This window comes from Sebastes fasciatus, chromosome 21 (genome assembly GCF_043250625.1).
Source record: "Sebastes fasciatus isolate fSebFas1 chromosome 21, fSebFas1.pri, whole genome shotgun sequence".
In the NCBI taxonomy this organism is placed as follows: Eukaryota; Metazoa; Chordata; class Actinopteri; order Perciformes; family Sebastidae; genus Sebastes; species Sebastes fasciatus.
The window spans coordinates 17438121-17451044 of record NC_133815.1 but is presented as its reverse complement, the minus strand read 5'-3'; the positions used below and the strand labels follow the sequence as shown (position 1 = coordinate 17451044).

Here is a 12924-nt window from a genome sequence, read left to right as displayed (position 1 = left end):
GAATATTTGTGGCCACACAGTAATAATCCTCTATATCTGTCACAGAGGTCACGCTGAAGCTGTAAAAGTCTCCATCAGATACACTGACAGGTCCGTCTTTGCTGGTCTTGAACCAGGTGTAGCGGCTGACGGGAGGATTGGCTCTGCTGGAGCAGGTCAGGTTCACCAGGCTTCCTGCTGACAACAAACCTGATGGACTGATGGACACTGAGGTGTCTTTGGGAGCATCTGAGGAAAATGTGAGATTCACTTTATTCATTAAAATCATCCCATGAATCATCATGTGCTGACAGGATCTAATAACAAACACTTATTATCTTACATGAAACACTGAGCGTCGTTCTCTCCTCTGCTGTCTTGACGTCTTTTCCTTCATTTACAGGATATCTTGCTGAACAGGTGATGATGAATCCATCATGTTCGTCTGACAGAGTGAAGGTCTTCTGGATTTTAGTTGTGAAGGTTCGATCTGTGTTTTCCTCTATTTTGTTGTGAGGGTCTTGTTGGAGAGTCCAGGTGAGTTCAGGAGGGGAGTGTGGACAGGGAGTGAAAGCTGAGCAGTTTATAGTGACAGACTGATTCTCCTTCAGATCACCTGAGATCTCAATGCTGGGCCTCGGAGGAGAATCTGGAGGTTCAAATCAAACACAGATTGTACAATAAAAAATAGTTTATTATAGATAGAACTCTTTAAAAACCAAAGCTGACACAGAAGGTGCCAATCTTGTATTGAAAATGCATAAAATGTCTAAGGTTTACTTTTAATATCCCAAAATGTGACCATTTTAATGTCAAACTGTAACAACAGAATCAGTGTTTAATCAGAATTTAAATTCATGGCAAAGTGAAAAACCTCCAAAATTAAAAAGTTGCAACTTTCACTTTTTATTCTAAACAATAACGTTATAGAATCACTGATAAAAAACAAAGCTCTCTTACCTTTGACTGTTATTTGAAGAGGATCACAAGGAGCTGTTGCCACAAATGGTCCATTCTCAATTCTGAAGTAGTACCAGTCTGTGTAACTTGTGTTTACACTGGAAAATAAAGTGGTGCAGTTTTTCTGACTCAGGTCTCCAGTAAGACTCATTGGATAGATATTATTCATCCTGCTACTGTTGAAAATCACATCATTTGGTTTGTTTGCAAAATCTGTGGTATTTTTCAGCCACACTCCAAAGGTTGTTCTTGTGCTGTTGAATTCCTCTTCTGGTTTAACTCTAAAGTTACATGGGATTTGCAGACAAGATCCACTCAGTGCTTCCATCTTATTTGGTGCAGTAATGAATAGGGCTGTTCTTTCAGGACAAACAGCCAAAGCACCTGTGAAACAGACTCATGATGAACAAATTGTGGAGCAAAATCTGCATGAAGAGAAAGTTCATGATGCACAAACTGTAATTCAGCAGCAACATGTTTGGTCTTTTTAACAATGTCAGTATGAAACATTTCACTGCAGACAGAGCATGAACAGTTGGAAAAAGTAACATCTCCAAATAAAAGTGACTTAACAAACAGCTCACCTGAAACAAAGAAGAAGCTCAGTAACACGATGGCTGTCACCATTTTCACAGACTGGACTGAAATGACACTCATCACCTGGATTTGGCAAAAAGTTACTTTTCATAAAATATATTTTTAAACAAAGCATTCATGTTCTTTTAAAGCCACCTCAAATGAATACATTCAAACCAGGAACTCTCCATGTACAAGCAGATGTTACTATGTTATAATAGTGATTAATAATCTCTGCAGAGTTAAAAACAGTTTAAATATAAAACGATCCAGTGTGAGTTTATGATGTTTCTGCTAAAACAAAACTCAACAAATAAAAGTAGAGTTCATGAAAATCAGCAAAATAAAAAAAACTTCCCTGAGATAAACATAAAAGCAGTAACATGTTACCTTACCAAAGGAGCCGGCAGCTAAAATGAAGAAACAGTTAGTTTTAAAATCAGACAATTTGTGAATGTCAGCAGAACTGCAACAGACCCAGTAGCTACCCGACTTCCCTGCTAAGCCGTTGTGATATAAAAGCAAACATGAAATGACTGAAATACTGCCGAAGAAAAAGAAGAAGAAGTCTTGACTCCTCCTGCTCACATCCTGTGAATGAGGAAGTCATCTTTTGAGACAACTTGATTTCATCAGGGTGCAAATTACTTATTTATTCTCAAAGATTATTTTTATCACATGACACACAGCAAGCCTGTATGCCTTATTAGGGGCCGAACAGTTATGCTGCTGGTCCCTCTTGTTTTTGTCAATATTATCTTCTCCTGTAGTTTTTGGAGACTACTACGACTACTAAACGTCATCATGCCGACACATCCGCCATTACAGCCTCGTTGTTTATACTCGCGCTCATGCGACCGTGGTCTAGTTTATTTATAGCCTAATGTCAGCTTTTTACTTCATAAAAGTGGTGTTCAGTTGTGGAGATTATCTTGCTGAACAAAACGTGTAAGTATCATAAACATTTGTTTGCCACAGAGCTTGTTTTCTGCAATAATCCAAAACCCAATGTAAAAATCCCATTGGCTTTTTGTCGAGGGAACCAGGGCGATGCTAACTTCCTGGCTGGCCTACAAAAATATGTCATCCCTGGAGCACTCTAAAGAGGGAGTTTTATTATGAGTAGTTTAGTTGTTGTGGTACTGTTTTGTTATTACAAAGGAGGATGGTTTGCTGTTACCTTGACTGTTAGCCACAGAGATTTATAATGTATATCTGCATGTCGTTCACTGTCAACTATCAAGTGATCCAGTTAGTTTAGATAAAGGTCTAGATGTACTCATGCTGAATTTCTTCATTTTAAACATGCAACTTCTCAGTAATGTTAGCAAATACAGAAGTGGTGAAGCGGTGATGCTCTGTTGTTGACAAGGTTAAAGAAGTTGTTGCCGTCTTGGTGCAGACTATACGGAGCCTCCGTGCTATTATTTTGTTACCTTCATAAAGTATAGTTGCAACGTAACCCTCAGCTACACAAGCTGAAACAAAAGCAGTCTGTATGTAGTCTAACTGTTTAGCTTAGTTTGCCACATATCTTAAAATGGTTGTAACCTAAGCAGCTGGCTGAGACCAAGCAGCCCCTCCTCCCTCTACTAGCATTACCTGCAGGCAGTGCTTCTAGTTTTACGTCCTTTTGGCTCCGATTTTTGCATAGAAAGAATTTAGGAGAAGAAAAATAATGATGATAAAAATGTGGCAAAAAAAGCCCAACCTTACAGAGAGGAAACAATCTTCATCTTCATTTCTGCAGTAATTAAAATGACTGTATGGTGAAAAGGGGATACACAATACATAACAAAACAAGGTCGATGCCTTGTCAGAAATAATCAGAAGATATCACGAAACAAAATGACACATAAACATGTCAAAACTAAATGTAATCTCGTACAACATTACGAATGTGTGTGCAGAACTTCTTCTGGTGCCATGTTCACTATCCTTTGCATGTCATCATTTTTTACTATAGCTCCCTATTTAAAGCTTTGGGACTTTTATTTGCACACATCTGGACATATGAATAACAAATCACACATAAACAGCTGCGTGAGTTCAGCACACAAATATTTATTTATTTTTATTTTATTTTATCTTTATTTAACCACATAAGTCAATTGAGAACCAATTCTCATTTACAATGACGACGTGGACAAGAGGCAGCAAGACATTAGAACAGGGTCTCCAACCTGTTTCCCTCTGAGAGCTAATTTGACAAAATGAATGTGGCTGAGAGCTACTCAAAGCACCAAGTCTGTCTTACTTTTATGGTCCTTTAATAACGTTTCAGCCACCGCAGTCATCGCCTCTTTTACAATTCTTTCATAGGTGAAGGGCTTTTTTGTTTCGTTAGGATGTGCGCCACTAAACGATGGCTCTTTCCTTCATCGGCCTTCTTTGGTAAACAGAGACTGTCGTCTTTTAAGGATTGTTTTTGGCTCCTTTACCTTCTTTGTTCATAAACTGCTACCAGCCGGAAAGTCCCATGAAAAGTTGCTTTGGACTTGGCGCTCGACGATACATCTTTTACTGACTAACACGCTCACACTGCAAATGTGAGACATACCGATTCCTCATGAAAATAATGTATTTTTTGCCTTTTATTGGCCTGCGGTCATTGTCAAATCCGGTCTCTGTATGTTATGGCGTTAAAAACCTGACAGCAGCCTAACTAGTTTAATTGACAGCCGATAGGCATATAATCATTTGGTCTCAGAATGGGGTGGGATGTCTGTGAATTTGATTGGGTTGTAATTTGAACAGTTTTACAAAGAACTGTTAGCGAGCCACTCAGAAACTGGTAGCGAGCGAGCTACTTGTTGGAGACCCCTGCATTAGAACATAGAACATAAATACGACTACTGCAATAAAACAGACAAAATTAAAACATCACAATAAATACAGTATATACAACAATATATATATATATATATATATATATATATATATATATATGTGTTGCAGAGAGGCAAATTCAGAAGCAGGTGCAGCGATCAGAAACTATCACTTGTAATGAGTCATTAAAGGAGGGTAACAGAATAAGGGTGTGGAGTTTTAGCATCTTTTGCAACTCATTCCAGTCACTAGGAGCAGCAAACTGGAATGAGTGACGACCAAAGGAGGAATGACCATACTGAAGAATTTGCTAGAATGTAAATTGCAGTTCCTGTTGTAGATATTGAGTAGTGACCGGAGGTATGGAGGGGTTTTGCCAATGATAGTCTTCTGGTCTGACGCCTGCTATAGAGGGATGGCCAGTTGACTATAGAGAATACAGGTTACAGTGATGAGTGTTGAAAGGGACACCGGTGACAAAGCGAATGGCAGTATGGTAGATGACGTCCAGTTTATTGAGATGATTTTTGGAGGCGAGTCTGTAGATTAAGTCACCATAATCCAGGATTGGGAGAATATGTTGATAATTGACATTGAAAATCTGCAGGATGTGGATGTTTTAAATTTCTCTCCATTGAACTGTAGTCAGCAAAGACAACATTAAGGCACATTAAATATGAATTCTACACAAATATATTTTTTGTCTTTTAACAAGAGCACTCATTTTCTCTTCACTTGAGCGTAGAGATCCTCTGGGCCGTCGGCGGTCTGTCTTAAGCTGTTTGCTGTCTGGGACACTTTGACCTGTGCGTACAGCGTATCCTGCTGCTGTCCACCGTCCTGCACCGAGGCCAGTTCAGGTCTCGTGGAGAAGTTGATCTCTCCATAATGGATGATTTCTTCTTCTGTTTTACTTGCTGGCTCTTCAGCAGCCGCCTCTTCACCCGTTTGACTCTGCAAAAAAATAATCCAAACAGGAAGTGTTGTGAGGTGAAGCTTCAGCTGGATCCTTCCATGTTAAATAATTACCAACACTGCGTCAGGTAGACTCTACAGCCAATGTGAAGAGACGTAAAACATTCAAAACACAGGCCTGCTGTAGAGGGAAGTTTAGTATGGTCTCACCTGAGTCTGTTGTGCAGTTGCATGTGATGACTTTAAACGCCTGGAAGACATTAGAGTGATTATACTGTATACTTTAGGTTCAGCATACAGTGTGCCAGTAAAGTGTCAACACAGGTGGGAAACAGATATTATTGAGTCATCTGCTTTGATTTGTGACACTTACCAAACACATACAATCAGGCAGATGAGTGCGATGAACCCAACGATTCCTCCAATAAACGGCCCCAATTCTAGAGAGCCAACTTCACCTTAAGACAAGAAAACAAAGCCAATATAAGTGACTAAAAAAGTGTTGAATGTTGACGTGCAACAATATTGATGCAGCATCGCGGAAGTCCCACTTTTTACCTTTCATAGTCAGATGGATCTCTCTTGATGTTCCATTACCAAGCTCATTTGTGGCCACGCAGATATAAACTCCTCCATCAGTGACATTAAAGCTGTAAAAATCTCCTTCAGATACATTGACAGGTCCGTTCTCGCTGGTCTTGAACCAGGTGAAGCGGCTGACAGGAGGATTGGCTCTGCTGGAGCAGGTCAGGTTCACCCGGCTACCTACTGACACCAAACCTGGCGGACTGATGGATACTGAGGTGTTTTTGGGAGCATCTGAGGAAAATGTGATAGAGATGTGAGATAAGAGAGTAGCACCAGAGCCGTGAGAAAGGAGAATAATCGTGGAAACACTGGTTGTCTTACATGAAACATTGAGCGTCGTTCTCTCCTCTGCTGTCTTGACATCTTTTCCTTCATTTACAGGATATCTGGCTGAACAGGTGATGTTGAATCCATCATGTTCGTCTGACAGAGTGAAGGTCTTCTGGATTTTAGTTGTGAAGGTTCGATCTGTGTTTTCCTCTATTTTGTTGTGAGGGTCTTGTTGGAGAGTCCAGGTGAGTTCAGGAGGGGAGTGTGGACAGTGAGTGAAAGCTGAGCAGGTTATAGTGACAGACTGCTTCTCCTTTAGATCACCTGAGATCTCAATGCTGGGCCTCGGAGGAGAATCTGGAGTTTCAAATCAAACGCAAATTGTACAATAAAAAAAGGGTTATGATGGATAGAACTCTTTTAAATGCAAAAGCTGACACAGAAGGTGACAACCTTGTATTGAAAATGCATAAAGTATATAAAGTTTGCTTTTTAATATCCCAAAATTCGACAATTTTAATGTCAAACTGTAACAACAGAATCAGTGTTTAATCAGAATTTAAATTCATGGCAAAGTGAAAAACCTCCAAAATTAAAAAGTTGCAACTTTCACTTTTTATTCTAAACAATAACGTTATAGACTGACTGATAAAAAAACAAAACTCACTTACCTTTGACTGTTATTTGAAGAGGATCACATTCAGCTGTTGCCCTGAATGGTCCGTTCTTAATTCTGAAGAAGTACCTGTCTGTGTAACTTGTGTTTACACTGGAAAATAAAGTGGTGCAGTTATTCTGACTCAGGTCTCCAGTAAGATTCATTGGATAGATATTATCCATCCTGCTGCTGTTGAAAATCACATTATGTGGTTTGTTGGCAAAATATTGGCTACTTTTCAGCCACACTCCGAAGGTTGTTCTTGTGCTGTTGAATTCCTCTTCTGGTTTAACTCTAAAGTTACATGGGATTTGCAGACAAGATCCACTCAGTGCTTCCATCTTATTTGGTGCAGTAATGAATAGGGCTGTTCTTTCAGGACAAAAAGCCAAAGCACCTGTGAAACAGACTCGTGATGAACAAATTGTGGAGCAAAATCTGCATGAAGAGAAAGTTCATGATGCACAAACTGTAATTCAGCAGCAACATGTTTGGTCTTTTTAACAATGTCAGTATGAAACATTTCACTGCAGACAGAGCATGAACAGTTGGAAAAAGTAACGTCTCCAAATAAATGTGACTGAACAAACAGCTCACCTGAAACTAAGAAGACGCTCAGTAACACGATGGCTGTCACCATTTTCACAGACTGGACTGAAATGACACTCATCACCTGGATTTGACAAAAAGTTACTTTTCATAAAGCATCTTTTAAACGAAACATTCATGTTATTTTTAAGCCACCTCAACCTAATACATTCATACCAGGAACTTTCCATGTACAACCTGATGTTACTGTGTTATAATAGTGATTAATAATCTCTGCAGAGATAAAAACAGTTTAAATATAAAATGATCCAGTGTAAGTTTATGATGTTCCTGCTATAACAAAACCCAACAAAAAAAGTAGAGTTTATGAAAAGCAGCAAAATAAAAAAACCTCTCTGAGTTAAACATAAAAGCAGTAACATGAAATGACTGCATGTTAACACAGCCGGTGACTCTTGCTTCTCTCTTTTATGAAGAGATTTCTTTTAGGATACGACTTCACACTAATGCTGTAACCTTGACGGAGACTGGTGTGAGGTTAATGGTAGGAGGGATGTTTGGAGGTTAGATTTCTGTGACGTCAAACTTATGTAGAGAAGCTAATGTCGATACCTCCATTCACTCACAAGACCCTGTATGATACTAAAGCACAATCAACATGGCCTCGTGGTGCCTTTTAGACATTAAACAATACAATGTTTACAGGCTGAGGCCCAAAGATTTTCTTTTTTTGGCAAAATTCTGACAAAAAGTAGATAAAGTTTTAACATTTTTACTCATAAAAAGTTTTTCAATTAATTTTAGTACCAGATCTTTTAATACACCATTGACTGAGTCTCATGAAATGCCCTTTTATTTTTGATTGAGCTTGATATTCAAATATATATATATATATATCAGAAGTCCATTAACTTCTCCAAAACACCGTAGCAGGTTTCCAGTGGGAATTACTATGCATAATTCATCTTGCCACTTTTGTAATGTTTGTGATTAATTTGTTTGATTTCAGGTGATGTTTACACACAATTATGTGAAATGTTGGACCAATAAATGCAACTGAGATTAATAGGTATTTTTTAGAAGTTGTATTTCATGGTTTTTATTACAGTGCAATGAATAAATATCTTCAAATGCAGAAACTGTGTCTCATGTTTATTTTCTTAAGTAATTAAAATACAAATAAAATGTGGGACACAAAATATGAAAGAAAAATAATGGATAACTAAATGAGATTAAATATGCTTCGTTAAAAATGATCTGTAAAATATCACAAAATTACACAAACCTTTCCAGAAAATATGATCTTGTAGTACTTTGTTAATGTGTGAACTGCTTCTTCTCATGTCGCTATTTAGAATAGTTCCCCATTAAGAGCCTTTTCAGACTTATACTTGAACTGATCTGATGTACAGATTGCTAGTTCTCCTTTATTTAACTGTGGCCAGTGAAGATTGCATTTTCTTCTCAAGTGTATTTTCCTACACTAACTGACATATAAAACTTCTTGTATAAGTAAAAAATAAAGGTATATTACAAATACGACCCAAAAATGATCACAAAACAACACTCATTTTTTCTTCACTTGAGCGTAGAGATCCTCTGGGACGTCAGCAGCCTGTCTTAAGCTGCTCACTGTCTCTGACACGTTGACCTGTGCATACAGCGTATCCTGCTGCTGTCCACTGTCCTGCTCCGAGGCCGAGGACGGTTCAGGTCTCCGCTTGGAGAAGTCGATCTCTCCATAATGGATGTCTTCTTCTGTTTTGCTGGTTGGCATTTGAAGAGTCAGCTCGTCACCTCTTTGACTCTGTGAGAAAAAAGGTGCTAAATGATACGTCTGAATACTGATTCAGGTTAAATTAGTTGCTGCTAGATTACAGTGCAACCTTTAATATTGTTGTACAGTACTTCTAGACTGGCTGATAAATTATACTAAATTACAACCCTCACTAGAGTCAGGCCATATCTTGAAGGTAGGGGCTATGCTGTCGCCCTTAGTGATCATTATTCAGAGAGTGGAGTCCCCCAGGGTTCGATTCTCGGGCCTCCATTATTCAACCTCTGTGTGCTTCCACTAGGCCAAATCATGAAAGACAAAAAGACTGCTTATCATAGCTATCCAAATAACGTCCAAATCCAAATAAATAATATGGATGGAAACTTATTTCCTTCAGTTAAATCAAGATAAGAAAGTTGATTTTGCAACAAGGAGGAAAGACTCAAAGTTATCACTCAGGTTACATTATAAAGACTAAAGGCCAACATTTTATATTCATATACTTATCAATGCAATTGTACAAAAGGATGAACATAGAAAACTATGAAGAAGAGTAGGCTACACTAATGGTTTGTCTGTTTTTTCTCACTTACATGGGCGGGGTGGGCGGAGGCGGGTAATGTTCCTGTTTCTTAACCGCTTCAACATTTCATCTTCCTTTAAAAAATATAGACTAAAGGCAAGAGCATGTCATTACTAATGTACTAACTACCAGACCTTCGTAAATGTATGTATGACTTTAGCAGACTTGGAGAATGTGTTTCAGAGAGTATTCATACATATTAAAATGAGTGGGAAATAACAATTAAGGTTATGCTAACAAAACTGACGTTATTTTGGTTTTAGTTGATTAGGCTAATGGCATAACCTTTGGTAATTTGATATATATTTCGTTTTTTTTGTGAAATTTAATTTTGAATCTTCCCAGTTTACATAGCTATTGAATAATACTTAAAGGTAGGATTGATAGTGTTGTTCAAATACATTTTTTGTTATATTTGTTGAAATTCTCATTGCATGACAGGGTGCTCCAACTTTAGCCATTTTCAGATCTAAACTTAAAACAGTTTAGATTTCTTACAGTTTCCAAACACAGCATGTTGCTAACAGGTTGTTTTGTCACATTTGTTGTACTTCTTAATATTTAACCTCTCAAAGATTGTCAACTTAGTATTAAGACAGATGCTTTCGACATAGTCACTGTGAGCAGATTTAAAATATTCACAACGCACACTGTACAACGAAGTTTAATATTCACCTGAGTTTGTGGACGTTTCGACTTAAACCACCTGGAAGATATGAGAGAGCTGTCAGAATAATTATTGTACTGTCTGTTTCAGGTTAAATAAATAGTGTGCTGCCAATAGAGAGTAAGGACTGATGGGAGACAGACATTATTGAATGTGCATCAGTGGAAAGAAAATCAAGATTGATACTTAAGTTTTGTCAAAGTCAAGTCGCAGAACAGGTGCAGAAATGAGCAAAACTGACAGATCACATACTCATCCATGCCCTCGGGGTTACCAACATCGGTTTAGTTAAAACGTTATTGCCAGAAACTGAATTAATTTAACTAATTTACTTACCAAACACAGATAGCAAGGCAGATGAGTATGATGACAAGGATCCCTCCAAGAGCTGAACCCCACTGTAGTGAGCTGACAGAGCTCTCTGTTCATAGAAACACAAAACCAGGTGACTAAAAGAAAACAAAGGATGAATGTAGATATGTAACAATACAGGTGTAACCATTATTTGTATAGGGTCATTTCATAAAAATGCAGTAAAAAAAGTGCTTCACAGAGAACTAAAAAAAACAAGTGAAAAACAGAAAAGAGAGGAGAGCAGATTAGATTCAATTAAACAGATTCAGTTCAGTTCTACATTTACCTGCATTATTAATCCGTGACGACGTCTGATTACCGAGATCATTTGTGGCCACACAGTAATAATCTTCTATATCTGTCACAGAGGTCACCTTGAAGCTGTAAAAGTCTCCTTCAGATACACTGACCGGTCCGTCTTTGCTGGTCTTAATCCAGGTGTAGCGGATGACGGGAGGATTGGCTCTGCTGGAGCAGGTCAGGTTCACCCGGCTACCTGCTGACACCAAACCTGATGGACTGATGGACACTGAGGTGTCTTTAGGAGCATCTGAGGAAGACGTGAGATTCACTTTATTCATTAAAATCATTCCATGAATCATCATGTGCTGACAGGATCTAATAACAAACACTTTATTATCTTACATGAAACACTGAGCGTTTTTCTCTCCTCTGCTGTCTTGACGTCTTTTCCTTCATTTAAAGGATATCTGGCTGAACAGGTGATGTTGAATCCATCATGTTCGTCTGACAGAGTGAAGGTCTTCTGGATTTTAGTTGTGAAGGTTCGATTTGTGTTTTCCTCTATTTTGTTGTGAGGGTCTTGTTGGAGAGTCCAGGTGAGTTCAGGAGGGCAGTGTGGACAGGGAGTGAAAGCTGAGCAGGTTATAGTGACAGACTGATTCTCCTTCAGATCACCTGAGATCTCAATGCTGGGCCTCGGAGGAGAATCTGGAGTTTCAAGTCAAACACAGATTGTACAATAAAAAATAGATTATGATATTAGAACACTTTTGTGAAAGCTGACACAAAAGGTGTCAATCTTGTATTGAAAATGCATAAAGTGTCTAAGGTTTGCTTTTTAATATCCCCAAAATGTGATCATTTTAATGTCAAACTTTAACAACAGAATCAGTGTTTAATCAAAATTTAAGTTCATGTCAAAGTGAAAAACCTCCAAAATTAAAAAGTTGCAACTTTCACTTTTTATTCTAAACAATAACGTTATAGACTGACTGATAAAAAAACAAAACTCTCTTACCTTTGACTGTTATTTGAAGAGGATCACAAGAAGCTGTTGCCCTGAATGATCCGTTCTCAATTCTGAAGTAGTACCAGTCTGTGTAACTTGTGTTCACAATGGAAAATAAAGTGGTGCAGTTTTTCTGACTCAGGTCTCCAGTAAGACTCATTGGATAGATATTATCCGTACTGCTACTGTTGAAAATCACATTATGTGGATTTTTAGCAAAATCTTGGTTACTTTTAATCCACACTCCGAAGGTTGATCTTGTGCTGTTGAATTCCTCTTCTGATTTAACTCTAAAGTTACATGGGATTTGCAGACAGGATCCACTCAGTGCTTCCATCTGCTTTGGTGTAGTGATGAATAGGGATGGGCTTTTAGGACAAACAGCCAAAGCACCTGTAAAACAGACTCTTGATGAACAAATTGTGGAGCAAAATCTGCATGAAGAGAAAGTTCATGATGCACAAACTGTAATTCAGCAGCAGCATGTTCGGTCTTTTTTAACAATGTCAGTATGAAACATTTCACTTTGCAGACAGAGCATGAACAGTTGGAAAAAATAACGTCTTCACATTAAAGTGACTGAACAAACAGCTCACCTGAAACTAAGAAGACGTTCAGTAACACGATGGCTGTCACCATTTTCACAGACCGGACTGAAATGACACTCATCACCTGGATTTCACAAAAAGTTACTTTTGATAAAACATCTTTTAAACAAAGCATTCATGTTATTTTAAAGCCACCTCAAATTAATACATTCAAACCAGGAACTCTCCGTGTACAAGCAGGTGTTACTGTGTTATAATAGTGATCAATAAGCTCTGCAGCATTGAAAAGAGTTTAAATATAAAACGATCCAGTGTGAGTTTATGATGTTTCTGCTAAAACAAAACCCAACAAATAAAAGTAGAGTTCATGAAAATCAGCAAAATAAAAAAAACTTCCCTGAGTTAAACATAAAAGCAGT

At 38.1% G+C, this 12924-nt stretch overlaps 3 protein-coding genes across 3 annotated transcripts; all 3 read right to left on the bottom strand.

Moving 5' to 3' along the window:
- Positions 1–296: 296 nt before the first annotated feature.
- LOC141759607 (myelin-associated glycoprotein-like) lies at positions 297–1596 on the bottom strand. Its single transcript, XM_074621797.1, has 3 exons — positions 1524–1596; positions 940–1323; positions 297–628 (listed from the first exon to the last, which is right to left on the bottom strand). Exons 1-3 carry the CDS (start codon positions 1594–1596, stop codon positions 297–299), a joined length of 789 nt encoding a protein of 262 aa, XP_074477898.1.
- Positions 1597–5014: 3418 nt separating this feature from the next.
- Positions 5015–7415, bottom strand: LOC141759975 (B-cell receptor CD22-like). Its single transcript, XM_074622538.1, has 7 exons — positions 7373–7415; positions 6789–7172; positions 6169–6474; positions 5803–6078; positions 5633–5693; positions 5470–5509; positions 5015–5280 (listed from the first exon to the last, which is right to left on the bottom strand). Exons 1-7 carry the CDS (start codon positions 7413–7415, stop codon positions 5065–5067), a joined length of 1326 nt encoding a protein of 441 aa, XP_074478639.1. The 3' UTR covers positions 5015–5064.
- Positions 7416–11306: 3891 nt separating this feature from the next.
- On the bottom strand, positions 11307–12626 carry LOC141759777 (myeloid cell surface antigen CD33-like). Its single transcript, XM_074622114.1, has 3 exons — positions 12554–12626; positions 11967–12350; positions 11307–11656 (listed from the first exon to the last, which is right to left on the bottom strand). The coding sequence occupies exons 1-3, from the start codon at positions 12624–12626 to the stop codon at positions 11307–11309; spliced, it is 807 nt and encodes a 268-aa protein (XP_074478215.1).
- Between the last annotated feature and the right edge of the window lie 298 nt (positions 12627–12924).

Excerpts from the sequence above, each read along its gene's own strand:
- LOC141759975 (XM_074622538.1), bottom strand. The coding sequence starts at position 7,415 with ATGGTGACAGCCATCGTGTTACTGAGCGTCTTCTTAGTTTCAG. Across the intron at positions 7,173-7,372 it reads GAGCGTCTTCTTAGTTTCAG|GTGCTTTGGCTTTTTGTCCT; the intron begins GTGAGCTGTTTG and ends TCTGTTTCACAG. Across the intron at positions 5,281-5,469 it reads CAACTGCACAACAGACTCAG|GCGGCTGCTGAAGAGCCAGC; the intron begins GTGAGACCATAC and ends ACGGGTGAAGAG.
- LOC141759607 (XM_074621797.1), bottom strand. The coding sequence starts at position 1,596 with ATGAGTGTCATTTCAGTCCAGTCTGTGAAAATGGTGACAGCCATCGTG. Across the intron at positions 1,324-1,523 it reads GAGCTTCTTCTTTGTTTCAG|GTGCTTTGGCTGTTTGTCCT; the intron begins GTGAGCTGTTTG and ends TCTGTTTCACAG. Across the intron at positions 629-939 it reads TCTTCAAATAACAGTCAAAG|ATTCTCCTCCGAGGCCCAGC; the intron begins GTAAGAGAGCTT and ends TTGAACCTCCAG.
- LOC141759777 (XM_074622114.1), bottom strand. The coding sequence starts at position 12,626 with ATGAGTGTCATTTCAGTCCGGTCTGTGAAAATGGTGACAGCCATCGTG. Across the intron at positions 12,351-12,553 it reads GAACGTCTTCTTAGTTTCAG|GTGCTTTGGCTGTTTGTCCT; the intron begins GTGAGCTGTTTG and ends TCTGTTTTACAG. Across the intron at positions 11,657-11,966 it reads TCTTCAAATAACAGTCAAAG|ATTCTCCTCCGAGGCCCAGC; the intron begins GTAAGAGAGTTT and ends TTGAAACTCCAG.